Here is a 13938-nt window from a genome sequence, read left to right on the forward strand (position 1 = left end):
AGTGATTAGCGTCTTCAAAAATGTCTCATCCCAGTACGCCTCGTAAGTAGAGGAAGAGTCATGGGAGAAACAAGGAGACGAGGGAACATTCTTCTGCGTCTGTGTCAAGAGGGCGCGTATAGTAGCAGTGGAAGAGAATTCCCGGATTCTGACTGAATCTATAGACTGGTTAGAGTGTTTTAGTTCGCCTTGTTTGGCCTAGGAATTGCTGAGAGTCACTATAGAACAGTCTTTCCAAGATTTGCGAATGTGCATATGAGCACCGAAAGACTTGAGATATAAGGGTGCCAAAAACACCAAACACTTGCTGCTAAGTATATCAAAAAATATGCACATGTACCCAAACGCCTTGACTGCCGAATTTGCCCTCCAGAACCACACCCCCTCCTGTTCTACTGCTCTGCTTTGACCATCAATGTGCTTATAGCCTCTATGAATATTTGTATTGAAATCTTTTTGTTTCCCTATTTTCCTTTCGAAGGGTCAATTCCTCGTCGTAGAACCCCACATTTAATTCGAATGGAGCTTCTTGACCTTGAGAACACCCTCGTACAGGCCACGGTCTATGGCTGCTGCGACAGTAAGAGTACCACCGATGATAGCGCAGACTCCAGTCAAGAACCCAGTGAACGTCTTGGGCCGCGCCTCCTTGTTAATTACTTTCATGGGGGAGATATCATAGTTGAAAAAGACGCCGGGGATGCCATTTGCAGCATGCAGACGTTCCTTGTGGCCTTCGTCACCGGCGTCCCCGCCTCTCAGAGAACGCTTGTGCGAGGTCACAGAATATTGATGCGTCTCGATGCTGCTTTGAGAGCCATAGGCGATTCCATGGGTACCGAGCGGGGAATCTTCGTAGGCGCTGTGGACAGACGAGGAGAACAACGGATCCCAGCCAAGTGGCAGGTAGGAAGTCGAGACAACCTTGACGAAGTACATAAAGTTAAATGCAGGATCATTGGTCTCTTGCTGGGTGTTGTCGAGCGGGTTGGTGTGGTGGTGGTCAGTCCACTGCCAGCGATCCGACAGTTCATCTGGAAGCTGAGGGCCAAACCGGAGCTGGTGAATGATATGGGTCATGGTGTGTTTCTCTGCATCGGGGAGGCCGCCCTCGAAGAAATTCTCAAGATCATGAACGTGGACGTTTCCACTGGTGAAGCTCCGACCAGGAGCAATGTGGAAGTTTCCGACTACTTTGTTCACGCGGAGAACACCCTCCAGGCGGCAGCCCTCTCGGCGCTGGGCGTCGAGACGTTGCGCATAACCTTCGCGTTCACATTGTTCAATGTTTTCACCCTTTCCGAAAGCCCATTGTTGTTGAGCATAGGCCTCTCGGACTTCCTCACAAGTGTTACAGCACCGCTTCTCGCCAGAGGGAGAGGGGACTCCGCCACAATCGCCACAATAATTGGGGTCGAGATGCTTCGCAGCCTCGCCCTCCGAATGACTGTACACAATATCTATGAGCGATATTCATTCGAAGTAGGTGAGATAAGGGAAAAGCCAACGTACAGTTCCAGAGCTTTGACATCGATGACATGGCCGCCCTCTGCTGGCGAACTCAGGCGCACCTTGTTTATGCCATGCGCCACGCCGGTCTGTTGTTCACCAGAAACATCCATCACGTCGAGGGTAAGGAGCTCACATGGGAGGCGTGGAAAAGTCATGTTTAAGTGGATCTCCATTTTCTCTCCTACACAAAAATGCATAGCAGTCAGTTTTCGACACAGACAACTAGCACTGTTTTAGCCCTTACCTCTCGACTTATCCACTACCAACTCAGGGAGGACAACCACTCGTCTGTAATCCAACCATTCTCCCCAGACAAGCCATAAAACAACTAGTAGCGAGGCGATGGTGATGATACCGCCGGAGGTGGTCCGGATGCGAGCGTCCTCAACTGTCTTGGCAAAGGCATCGAGCCTAGTGAATCGCGATTTCACAGCCATCTCCTTGATCGCTCAACGACCATACAGGAAGGCGAGGGAAGCAGTAAAGAACGTAAAAGAGTATCCTCCAAATCAATTGAAGGAGAGGTAAGCGCCCGCGGGACAACTTCTAGAGGACAGATCAGAATTGTACGGGAAAGGTTGGCCCAAGCCCAATTGAGTGCTTTGCCTACGATAAACAAAGACAACCGTCCATACTGGAGAAGGTAACTAACCTAAAAAGAAAATGACTGTGTTGTAAAGTCGGGAAAACCGCCGGCAACAAGCAGTGCGTCTTGGGCTTCTTCTGCGGTTCCTTACTTTTTGGCACAGCTGTCCTGATGATAGATTGTATGCATGTAATACTCAACTAAGCAATCGTCACGAGCAGCGTAATTTACTCCACTCAGTTGGCGGCTTCGGTATCGTGTATTACCGGTTGATGCTAAAGGACAGACTGCAGCCTCTGATTGGCCACCAAAGCCCCCACTACGTGGGTGCCTGGATCATAATCACGTGGATATGCAGGCATCCACTTCGCTGGCTGTTCACGTGATATTACTGCCTGCGAGAAATGCTTTTGATTCACGTCACTTTTTCCACTTGATTTTCTTTTGCCTTGTCTTGTTCCCTCAAAGACCTCGCCCGCGAGGTTGGCTTTATTCTATTACATCCTTTTCAAAGACTCTAACTTCACTATCAACAATATATAATTTACTCCTCCCTGCATCCATTATCTCTCCTGTTGCATGCCGACTAGATCCGTCTAAAATTTGAGGCGCGCAGCGCTGAGTCCGCCTCAGGAAATTTTATACGAACTATATAACACCACCCTCGATAGCGACCACCTCTCTCCTCATTCCGGATATAGATATTACTACGATCAGCATGAAGGGCGGAAAAGCTCCCCGAGGCCGCTCAGGCGGTTCGGATCGCGGGGGTATTCGCAAGAGGGGTGCGGCTAAACGGGTCGATCGAGATGGTGATCTGGCTATGGACGCAGGCTCTGCCGAGGGTCGTGGAAAGAGGGCGCGCGGAAATTCCAGCCGCTCGGCGGCTACTGGACCACGAGCACAAACACGCGACAGGGCGCTCAACGCTATCCAGAAGGCGATCGCTAGCAACTCAGATTCTCAGGCGAACATCCGACAAGGTGGCCGAGGTAGTAATCTGGAGCAAGTCAGCGTCCAAGGTTGGAAACAGAGCAAAGCGGCATCTAACCGCGATGGAGGTATCGAAAGCCTAATCACCTTCCTCGAAAAAAAACTCAACTCACCCGACTCGAAAGCTGGCTCGCGCGCAAGGATTACAAAGGTATGTGCAACACCAGAACTGACGGTCATCGACATGAATTCGCAACGTCGTCCTCTCCGGTGTGTTCTCGTTTATAGGACTGGTACCCCAGAACGACGATCGCCACATTCCTAGGCTGTTTTTGGGTTTTTGTTCCTTTGGATGACTGCGGTTTCAGGGTCTTCTTACGCCTTACTAACGTTCACTAGTCGCGGGTTGAAGGCGACGCTTTTATAGTATCTATCCGGCCGGAATTGTTGGACAGGATGCTGAAGATGAATGGATTCAGTTTTGCAGGAGCAACTCTTACAATTCAGACGTATGACCCGTCCACGAATGGCCTAGACCAAGCGATGCTATCCGAAGTGTCGCAGAACGGCAGCACCCCCTCGGCTGCCGATACAAAATCCAAGATGACCGCGATCCTGAGCAAACGCTATTTCCAGCAGCAGAAATTGTTAAACCTCTCGAAGCTCGGTAGCGACCCGGATTTATTGGCGATGGGCATTTTTAACAGCACGTCCACCGAATCGAAGTTCTTTCCAGCGTTGATGAAAGTATGGGAGATGAATTTCGATAGCACCACAGCGCGACGAGAGGCTGTCGAGAGCGTCAGTCTTGCAGACAATCAGCTCGCAAACATCACGGTCATCACCACATTAGCTCAGACATTCCCAGACCTGAAAAATCTTGACTTGTCGAACAATAATTTCAAAGACTCTCAGTCCTTGATCGGATGGCGATGGAAGTTCAGAAACCTCGAGTTTCTCGACCTCACGGGTACTCCTTTCAGCGCGGATCCCGCTTTCAAGGACACCATGCTGAAGTGGTATCCAAAACTCCGGTTTTTGAATAATACAGAAGTCCGAACGGCGGAGGAAGTGGCTGCGCAGAAGAAGACACCCATTCCGGTACAGGCGCCACACTTCCAGGATGAATCTCAAATCGCAGAGAACTTTGTCAAGGTGTTCTTTGTTGGTTATGACAACAACCGGGCCGACCTTCTGAAAGGCGTATATGATAACAATTCCACATTCTCACTAAATGTTAACACCACCGCTCCGAGAGCCCAACAAACCGACACTGCAACCTGGGATCCCTACATCAAGAAAAGCAGGAATCTACTCAAGATCAACCATCTTCCTGCGAGGATGTCTCGTGCCTTTGTTGGTGCGGAAAAAATTCTTGAGTTGTGGAATACCCTTCCTCAAACGAGGCATCCCGACATAGGAACTCACCCTGAGGAGTGGCTCATTGAATGTTTCCCCATCCCAGGGCTTCCTGATCCTTCTGGGCAAAGCGCGACTGGCGTGGGTGGGCTCCTTATAATGGTTCACGGGAAGTTTGAAGAGATCAATGGGCCAAAAGTCGACCTTCGGAGCTTCGACCGGACATTTATCCTTGGACCTGGCGGAGGCATGGGTGGAATTAGGGTAATCAACGATATTCTTTGTCTACGGGCTCATGGAGGTCATGAAGCATGGATGCTGGAGCAACCAACCGTCCCAGCAACTCAGCCAGGGCAACCTCCTGTTCAATCACAGGTTGCCCCCCCTGCTGCGCCTGATAGTTACGGTATGCCGGCGCCCGGCAAACCAGAGACGCAATTGCAACAAGAACAACTGGTCATGCAGATAAGCGCCAAAACGGGCATGACCCCGCAATATTCTGAAATGGCGCTTTCAGGCAATGGCTGGAACATAGACGCTGCTCTGAAGAATTTCCAGGAGCTTAAGGTACGCCCTCTTTTCTTGTCAGCCAGTCCCTGTCGTGGAGCTTTACTAATAGTTTGCATTAGACACAGGGACAGTTGCCTCCTGAAGCTTTTCTTCCCGGGGCTGTCTAATTATAACTTATTTGATATTCACATACCCAAAATTCCGAGTGGAGGATGCTGTGGTGTTTGCTTGGAGTCTGATTCATCTATTATTCTGCATTTTCTGTGTTTGCATGGCTTAGGCGAACGGTTATGGGTTCTCTGGCTTGAAAGATTCACTGTATTACATTTTAAACCTTGAAAGACGAAGATCATGTCCATATAGATGGGGACTGGAGGGGATCAATATTGAATAACGAAAAAGAAATCCCCGAAAGACCCAAACCAATTTGCTAGACCGGCTTCCTGCGGGTCATTAAAACAAGCGTCATCTTCCCAAATCCGTATAGAAGAACGCGAAGTGGATGTAACAGTGAAGAAGTTGACAATTTAGATGAATGGCTTTCAGGGATGAAATAAATAATTTAGCCGCGTTGCGCTAAAAAGGGCATTTACACTTTCCGGATCGCCAACTTCCCGCATTAATTACGTCGGTCAGCTGGACAACCTTCTTTTGGTGCTGATATTTTTATTCATTTCTAGATTAATCCCATTTTTTTATTTATTCCTTCTTCGTCATCTTCTACCACTTATCCTCGCTGAACTGGTGGTCAGAAATTCCACTCGCAGCATGTACCTTATTGTGTAAGCTGAAGAGCTAATGGAATGTCTACCACCACCTCGACCTCCGGCAACATGCCCTCCAACGGAGCGGCGGATCTCGATCCTCTCGACGCAGGTGAGGATAACTCTCAAACAAATTGTACCGACGGACCTCCGCTGATACGAATCTTTTTATGAAATAGCGGACTACGATCCAATTGACCATCTAAACGCTGTCTTCTCTCACCCCTCCACGCTGTCCTCCGTGTCCCAGGTTTTACAGTCCCTCCTAGACTACGAAGATGAGCTCGACGAAGAGATCGGTGCGCTAGTGGAGGAACAAGTCACATCAAATGCGGAGAGCGTCGAGCGCATACAGGCTGCCCAGGAGGATTTGACCGAGTTATTCAAGAAGATTGACGATGTGCGGGACCGCGCCTCCAAGACGGAACTAGCGATTACGGAAATGACAGCGGACATCAAGCAGCTTGATAATGCAAAGAAGAATCTCACGCAATCCATGACGGCACTGAAGAGGCTACAGATGCTGACGACGGCATACGATCAACTCCGGGTCCTCGGTAAGACACGCCAATATCGGGACTGTGCTCAATTACTGCAAGCGGTTATCCAGTTAATGGCGCACTTCAAGTCGTACCGATCCATTGATCAGATCGCTCTTCTCAGCAGGAATGTGGCGGACATACAGCGGGAGTTGTTAGAGCAGGTCTGCGAAGATTTTGAGCTAGCGTTTGCCAAGGGTGAGGTGGGACAACAGCGAGTTGTACTTTCGGAGGGCTGTCTGGTTATGGATGCTTTGGGGGAGCATGCGAAGTCCAGGCTTGTAACCTGGTATTGCAACTTTCAGCTACGGGAGTACCGACAGGTATTTAGGAATAATGAGGAGGCAGGGTCGTTGGACAATATTTCGCGGAGGTATTCATGGTTCCGTCGTATATTGAAGATCTACGATGAGGAATACGCAGCGATATGGCCGACTTCGTGGAGGGTTGATGAAATTCTGGCGAACATCTTCTGTGAAGGAACGCGAGAGGATTTCAAGGGAATTCTTTCCCGGTCGGTGCGAAATGGGCAGACGATCGACGTCAACCTGTTACTGTCGTGCTTGCAGGAGACTCTTGACTTCGAGCATACTCTAGAACGGCGGTTCGTCAATTCATCTCGTCCGTCAACCGACACATTCACCTCATCTGAAGCACCCGTCTTCGGCCAAGCCATCTCAGAGGCCTTTGAGCCCTATCTGAGCGTATGGGTTGAAGCTCAGGACAAGCAGCTAGCCGCCCTTATACCGAAATATCGGCAGCAGCCAATTAGGCCCCCTGATGAGGAGTTCGATTCCAATATCGTTATAGCATCCTCTACGGAGCTTTTCACATTCTACAGGCACTCCTTACAACAATGTGCGAAACTCTCGACGGGTGGGAGCCTTGCCGATTTGGCAAAGGTCTTCGCAAAGTACTTGGATCAATACGCGCAGCAAGTTCTTTTATACTATATCAGTGAGAGGCCCACCGGCACTACTCCATCCAAAGTACCGTCTCTGGAAGACCTCATCTTAGTTCTCAACACTGCGGATTATTGTTACACTACCTGTAACCAACTGGAGGAAAAGATCAAAGGCAGGCTCGACAAGAATTTGAAACAATCAGTTGACCTGCAAAGCCAGGCAGACTCGTTCATGGGAATCGCATCTGCTGCTGTTCGGTGCCTTGTTCGGATGGTCGAAATCGAATTAGAGCCGTCTTGGCGGGAGATGCGCAACACTCCTTGGAATCGGCTTGAGAGTGTCAGCGATCAGAGCACCTACGTTAGTGAACTAATGACCAAGCTAAACTCCAAGTCCTCCGAGATTTTGCAGTTGCTCCATAAACAGCAGTACGCTCGAGCTTTCGCAGATCATGTTGTGGAGCTGCTATCAAACGTATTCATTTCAAACATCTTCCAATGCAAGCCAGTCTCGGAGACTGGAGCAGAGCAAGTAAGTTGCTATCCTTCGGCTTCACCGTCAAAATGCAGTACAGGTTATTGACAAACTTTCAACAGATGCTCCTCGACGCATACACACTGAAAACCGGTCTCTCATCACTTCTACCAGCGCCCGCTCCAGCAAGTTTTGCTAAGCGCGTCAATAACAGCTTCATCAAGATTGAGACTCTCCTCAAAACCCTCCAGGTACAGCCATCGCCACCTGAGGCCCTAGTACAAGCCTACTTGATCCACATCAAAGACAGCAGCAACACGAACTTCCGCAAGATTCTCGATCTCAAGGGAATCCGCAGTCGACAAGAGCAGAACCAGCTCGTGGAGCTCTTCCAGATCCACCGCGCATCCGATCGTCACGCACCAAACCTCCAGCAAAGCAATCCCATCCTGACAGCCCTTCAAACCACTGCCGCTTCCTCCTCGAACCCAGTCTCCCAAGGTCTCAGTCTCGGAACCGCAGCAGCGTCCATCGGCGCTTCTAACCTTCCCACCCGCTTCGATGCATCCATGCTAGGATCCGCCATTATCTCCGCCGCCAAAGACGGTGTCGATCGATTCGGAACCCCCATGTCCTCAACGACAAACCCCGGTGCAGGCGGTGCCCCAGGATCGGCCTCCACCACCCCCGTATCGCCGGGGCCATTCGCCCAATTGCAGAGCAGCGCAGAGAACGCTACCTCCGGCAACCTAAATGAGAACCTGAAAAATATTGGGAAGTTTTTCCGCCGTGACCTGGGCGGACTCGGCGGTAGGTTTGGTAGGAGCGGCGATGATGGCAATTGAAGCGGGAGCATATTATCTCATAAGCTTCATGCCAAAGGATGGGTTGGCCATCTTTTCTTCCTCGTGAAATATACCATGTTTGCTGTTCTGAAAGGTTTATATATACCGCGTTTTACGTTGCGGAAGGTAGAAAGGGCTGATAGGTGCAATGTATGATACCGAGTATTTAAATCATTACTTCATTCGACAAATGATGTGAGCTACCTAAAGGTTTGAACAATCCATCATATCCTTGCACATGTCTAACCTACCAGCATATTTCATCTGACGCGGTATATGATTCAGATCAACTAAGACCGGATTCTCGTGCAGTAATTCTGGCGTACTACGAATTCAAACCGTAGATATACTACATCATAGGCATCTGAATGATCTGCAATCACAGTTAGCAATCAGTGTTGCTAGAAAACAATGTGAGACAAAACAAGGTAGGAAGGAGGCGAGTCAGCAAAAAATTAGAGTGTTTGTTGTTGCGTGTTTTTGATCTTCAAAGCCACGGCAGTGGCTACGAGTTAAAAATTGTATCATCATCCGCCAAGGAGTGATCTTCAAGATGGTGGGAGTAAAACAGACGAAGAAAATGTATGCTCACCTTGTTTTTCAAAAAGATCATGGACCGCAAAATCTACGTCCATATCTATTTGAAGAGAAGTAAATTCACCATGAGATTCGTTTTCATTTTTCAACCGTCATGATTGGCCGTAAATGTATCTAAAACATGGTAATCGCATCCCGTACAATGACGCGAGACGCTTAGTCGAAAAGACCGAATCCCATGTCATCATCAGACTCCTCCTCTTCCTCTTTCTTCTCCTCAGCGGGAGCGGCACCGCCAGCGGCAGGAGCGGCGGAAGCGGCAGGAGCAGCGGCAGCGTAAGCGTCAGGGTTGGCGATACGGTCCTTGAGCTCCTCAATCTCGGGCCAGCTGATCTCGGTAGAGATAGCGACAGCGAGAACCTTCTTGTAGCTGTTGATAACGTGGTGCATAACAGCGGGAAGGGTGGGGAAGCCAGTAGCCAGAGAGAGAGCAGTGATGGTCTGGATGGCGCTGCTGAAGGCATCGAGCAGCTGAGACTCCTCGATGTCGAGAACGTCGGCACCGAAGGTCTGACCCTCCTGGTAGACCTGGGAGATGGTCATACCGTAGGTGAAGGGAGAGATGTTGAGCATGTTCAACAGGGTAGCCTCGGAGGGGCCGACCTTGGCGTTGGCCTCAACGAGCTTGAGATCGGTGGTGATTTCAATGGTACCACGAGCAATCTTGGTGGGAACACCGAGAGCCTGGAAGAAAGAGGTCTTACCGGGTTCCATACCGGTGTTACCAGCAGGAATCCAGACATCGGCAGGAGCGACAGCACCAGCACGAGCAGGGGCAGCGACACGGTTGGCAAGGATCTTCTCCTTGGTGGCCTTAAGGTCGCCGTTGGTGAAGATGAAACCAACGTTGCCCTTGACGAAGGGGAGCAGACGCTCGTACTCCGGGTTGTCAACGACGAAGCCCTTGATGGCACGGCGAACCTAGTTTATACGGTCAATTGATGTACTAATTGCGCAGGAATGAAGAAATACATACCATGGTGTTCTTACCCATCAGGACGACACCCTCACCACGGAGAGAGAGACGAATCTCGTGCATCTGCTGAGAGCTGACATTGTCGACACCGACAATGAAGACCGTCTTGTACTCATCAAGAAGGTTCTTCAGCTTCTCGAAGTAAGCGGCCTTGGTAGCGGACTTGCCCCCCATTTCTTCTTAATTGGGTGAAGTTAGGATGTTTAAGGGCAAGGGATAACGTGAAGGTTGATTTACTGTCCGACTTGAATCGTGACGTTAAGGATCAAAAGTTCCGAAGAAGCGTCAAAATTGGTGGGTTTTTGTTTCTGTGGATTCGGCTAGCGAATGTGATCACGTGGTTTCCCGCCCGGCAGAAAAAAATGGCCGGAAAGATTTCATTTGTAGGGCGATAAGTATGTAGTGAGAGATATGAAGTTATTTTGTTCCTAATTAGTGACGGTTCTTTGTTTAAAGCTTTTGTCTTAAAAGTAGTCCATGTACTTTATTACCCGCAACTTTGCAATCCACCTTCACCTCTGTATTTTCTGACGACACATCATTCGTGGCCAAAACCCGGTCTAGCTGAGTATACGGCCAATTATATTCATCAATGATGACTGCCAATTTTCAACTTCCATTCCAATGTATCCAATATCTGGAGAAACGGAATGCGGGATCCCAGCGGTTCCTTATCGCATCGTCCGGGGGCAAGATCTACTCCTACTCTGCAGAGACCGGACACCGCCTCTCTTCTTGGCCACGAGATGTAGATGCAAGCAATGCAAATAATTCCAAAGCAACCGATGCAGAAAATGGTTCAGATGACCAAGTACCGCCAGAGAAGAAGCGAAAGGTTTCCCCATCCGCGGAGGAAACAGTGCGAAATTCCAAGTCGGCTGCTAAAGCCCCGGCTTGGTCTAGCATTCCTATTTTGGTTGCGCATCCGAATGGAGATCATGTAGTCGCACTCACTGCAGAAGACAAGTACATTCGTGTCTTCCACTTGAAGGAAGATGGCACTTTTGAACAACTCAGTGAAAGGTCAGTTAGCCCAGCTGACAAGGTAGAAAGCATATACTCACCTAGATGCAGATGTATGCCAAAAAGGCCATGCAGTATTGTTCTGACCGACGATGGCAACACAATCCTGTGTGGTGATAAATTTGGAGATGTTTACTCGCTACCACTTCTTCCCGGCGATGAGCCTTATGTTGCGCCAAAGCCTGCTAGTCGGCCGAAAGTACCCGCAGCAACAACCCTCACTGTGCACAGTAAGCGGAATCTTGAATCTTTGGAGCAACAATTGCGCTACGGTCAAAAGACAACATCTACTGAAGAGAAGCCCGCACTGAATTTCCAGCATCAATTGCTTCTTGGCCATGTGTCATTGCTCACGGATGTGGCTTATGTGTCGGTACCCAAGGGTGTTGATTCCGCTCAAAGTCGCAGTTACATTCTGACAGCAGACCGAGATGAACATATCCGGATCTCTCGCTATCCTCAGGCCCATATAATTGAGGGCTACTGCCTGGGCCATACTGCGTTTGTTAGTAAGCTCTGCATTCCTCGGTGCGCTCCAGAAATTCTCATCTCCGGCGGAGGTGATGATTTCCTCCTGGTCTGGAAGTGGTCTGAGGGCCTTATCCTACAGAAGATTCCCCTAGTGGAGCATCCATCAGAAACTACTCAGGTTGTAGTTCGTGGGATTTGGGCGACATCTTTTGGTGCATTGAACATTATTCTTGTTGCACTTGATGGGTGAGTGTAGATGGAAGCTTCAGCTCAAGAGATCATGTTTATCTAATCTTTGTTTGATAGGTCCTCACAGCTCCAATGCTTTGTGCTCGAATCAGACGGTACCTTGAAAGCACAGAACCCTATCGAAATGTCTGGCAACGTATTAGACGTGACCAGCATTGAAAAGGATAGCACGATTGTTGTCTCTGTGGACAGCATCCGTGAAGAGGGCTCAACCCACGAGTGGAGATCCAATGCAACAAGCCCCTCGAATTTAATTGAAACGTACCGTGTGAAGCCAGGGACAGAAAACTTGGAGTGGGAGCCAGTTACAGATTCGCTTGCTACCAACATTAGCTCTAGTGGCACCTCGGATGTTCCAGCAGATACCGATCCAAAGCGAAGAAAGGAACTAAACGACGCATTTTATAGTTTGGGAAATCTGCGCAAGAAGTTGGGGGAAGACGACTGAGGATAATTTAGTTTTTAACGCTAGTCATAACTGAAAAGAATGACCTGAGCTATAAGTACTACACAAGCCTTTTGGTCATTGTATACCTCTTATTCCGTACGTCCATGTTACCAGCCTGGAGACACAGGAAGATTTCCGGATTGGGTTGGGATCTATGCATACCACCGGAAATGTAAGCCGGCGGGCCGAGACGCCAAGGACCGGTTGGGACCTTGGTGCTGGAATTGCATGCAATCACCCCTCTTCCCCTCCTAACTACGACTTCATTTCACTCCCCGTCAAAATGCAGGAACAATTCGCTCCATTGAAGAATGACCTTTTGCTGAGGGCCGCAAGAGGTATTTCCATCAAAGATTACAACAGCAGAAATTGCCGCCGCTGATGTAATTGTTAGGCGAGAAGGTCGAGCGTCCTCCGATATGGGTTATGCGTCAAGGTATGATATATTCTTCGCATTTATCCATTTCTCCCATCGCTGCCTCCTGCAGGTAGAATGGTCTATTCATCGCTGATTTCTTCGTTTTCTCTACTCACAGCCGGACGCTACCTCCCCGAGTATCACGAAGCTAAAGGGGGTCGCGACTTTTTCGAGTGCTGCCGCAGCCCAGAGATCGCCTCGACGCTCACTATCCAGCCGGTCGAACGATATGCAGGGCTCATTGATGCCGCGATCATTTTCTCCGATATCCTAGTCATCCCTCAGGCCATGGGAATGCAGGTTGAGATGGTTGACAAGAAGGGACCCCACTTCCCGGAACCGCTGAAGTCGCCGGACGACGGACAGTATGAGAAAGTGATGCAGAAGCAGGTTGATGTTAAGGATGAGCTTGATTATGTTTACAAGGCCATCCGGCTCACCCGGCATAAGTTGCAGGGCCGTGTCCCGCTGATCGGTTTCTGTGGTGCCCCATGGACTCTTCTTTGCTACATGGTTGAAGGCGGCGGAAGCAAGATGTTTATTCAAACGAAGACATGGATATATAAGTATCCCAAGGAGTCCCAGTCATTGCTGCAGAAGATTGCGGAGATTTGTGTGGAATACCTTGCCCTTCAGGTCGCCGCGGGTGCTCAGCTAGTTCAGGTCTTTGATTCATGGGCTGGTGAACTTTCTCCGGCCTCATTCAAGTCATTCTCGCTCCCTTACTTACGCCATATTTCTGCCAACCTGCCCAAGCGGCTGAAGGAGATGGGGCTGGAGCCGGTGCCCATGACAGTTTTCGCCAAGGGCGCGTGGTATGGACTCGAGGACCTTTGCGAATCTGGCTATAATGTTGTTGGGCTGGACTGGCTACACGATCCGGCGGAAGCCAGGCGGATTGCGAATGGTCGGGTCACCATTCAGGGTAATGCCGACCCAGGTGTGCTCTACGGAGGTCGTGCTGCCATCACGGAGGCTGTCGAGGCCATGGTTAAAGGTTTCGAGAAAGGCAAGCAAGGATGGATAGCGAACTTGGGCCATGGTATGGTCCCCCGTTGGACCTATTTTTACGTGAGACATGCTAATTTTCGCAGGCATCACTCCATTTGTCAAGCCTGAGGATCTGAGATTCTTCTTTGAGGAGATTCATCGACTAACAGCATAAATGAAGCATAAGACGTGATCATAACGATGACATTTGTGGATTTGAGTTTCTGACTATTTACATGATGGTTCATCATACTCTACGGCTCATCGGCCAATGACCGCCTTGGATTAGACGGCAATATCCTCATTCCTATGTGATTTGGAATATCCATAGAGTCAGCT

The 13938-nt window shown here is 49.5% G+C and overlaps 6 protein-coding genes across 6 annotated transcripts; 4 read left to right on the top strand and 2 right to left on the bottom strand.

Annotated features, from left to right (window-relative positions):
• Positions 1–22: 22 nt before the first annotated feature.
• On the bottom strand, positions 23–2283 carry BDW43DRAFT_83449 (retrograde cargo receptor ERV46). Its single transcript, XM_032050576.1, has 4 exons — positions 2165–2283; positions 1757–2058; positions 1513–1693; positions 23–1447 (listed from the first exon to the last, which is right to left on the bottom strand). Exons 2-4 carry the CDS (start codon positions 1947–1949, stop codon positions 511–513), a joined length of 1311 nt encoding a protein of 436 aa, XP_031900487.1. The 5' UTR covers positions 1950–2058; positions 2165–2283; the 3' UTR covers positions 23–510.
• A 25-nt stretch (positions 2284–2308) lies between these two features.
• On the top strand, positions 2309–5563 carry BDW43DRAFT_275745 (mRNA export factor mexA). Its single transcript, XM_032041887.1, has 3 exons — positions 2309–3242; positions 3431–4957; positions 5020–5563. The coding sequence occupies exons 1-3, from the start codon at positions 2817–2819 to the stop codon at positions 5065–5067; spliced, it is 2001 nt and encodes a 666-aa protein (XP_031900488.1). The 5' UTR covers positions 2309–2816; the 3' UTR covers positions 5068–5563.
• BDW43DRAFT_83505 (putative GARP complex subunit Vps53) lies at positions 5536–8780 on the top strand. The gene is made up of 3 exons (XM_032050578.1): positions 5536–5776; positions 5844–7639; positions 7705–8780. Exons 1-3 carry the CDS (start codon positions 5704–5706, stop codon positions 8425–8427), a joined length of 2592 nt encoding a protein of 863 aa, XP_031900489.1. The 5' UTR covers positions 5536–5703; the 3' UTR covers positions 8428–8780.
• Positions 8676–10228, bottom strand: BDW43DRAFT_83485 (60S ribosomal protein uL10). The gene is made up of 3 exons (XM_032050577.1): positions 10001–10228; positions 9020–9945; positions 8676–8800 (listed from the first exon to the last, which is right to left on the bottom strand). Exons 1-2 carry the CDS (start codon positions 10172–10174, stop codon positions 9181–9183), a joined length of 939 nt encoding a protein of 312 aa, XP_031900490.1. The 5' UTR covers positions 10175–10228; the 3' UTR covers positions 8676–8800; positions 9020–9180.
• A 216-nt stretch (positions 10229–10444) lies between these two features.
• trm82 (putative tRNA methyltransferase) lies at positions 10445–12252 on the top strand. The gene is made up of 3 exons (XM_032041888.1): positions 10445–11023; positions 11075–11740; positions 11801–12252. The coding sequence occupies exons 1-3, from the start codon at positions 10593–10595 to the stop codon at positions 12189–12191; spliced, it is 1488 nt and encodes a 495-aa protein (XP_031900491.1). The 5' UTR covers positions 10445–10592; the 3' UTR covers positions 12192–12252.
• A 205-nt stretch (positions 12253–12457) lies between these two features.
• BDW43DRAFT_83564 (uroporphyrinogen decarboxylase HEM12) lies at positions 12458–13901 on the top strand. Its single transcript, XM_032050579.1, has 4 exons — positions 12458–12529; positions 12586–12627; positions 12728–13651; positions 13704–13901. Exons 1-4 carry the CDS (start codon positions 12475–12477, stop codon positions 13772–13774), a joined length of 1092 nt encoding a protein of 363 aa, XP_031900492.1. The 5' UTR covers positions 12458–12474; the 3' UTR covers positions 13775–13901.
• The last annotated feature ends 37 nt before the right edge of the window (positions 13902–13938 follow it).

Source organism: Aspergillus alliaceus, assembly GCF_009176365.1.
Source record: "Aspergillus alliaceus strain CBS 536.65 unplaced genomic scaffold BDW43scaffold_21, whole genome shotgun sequence".
Taxonomy (NCBI): Eukaryota; Fungi; Ascomycota; class Eurotiomycetes; order Eurotiales; family Aspergillaceae; genus Aspergillus; species Aspergillus alliaceus.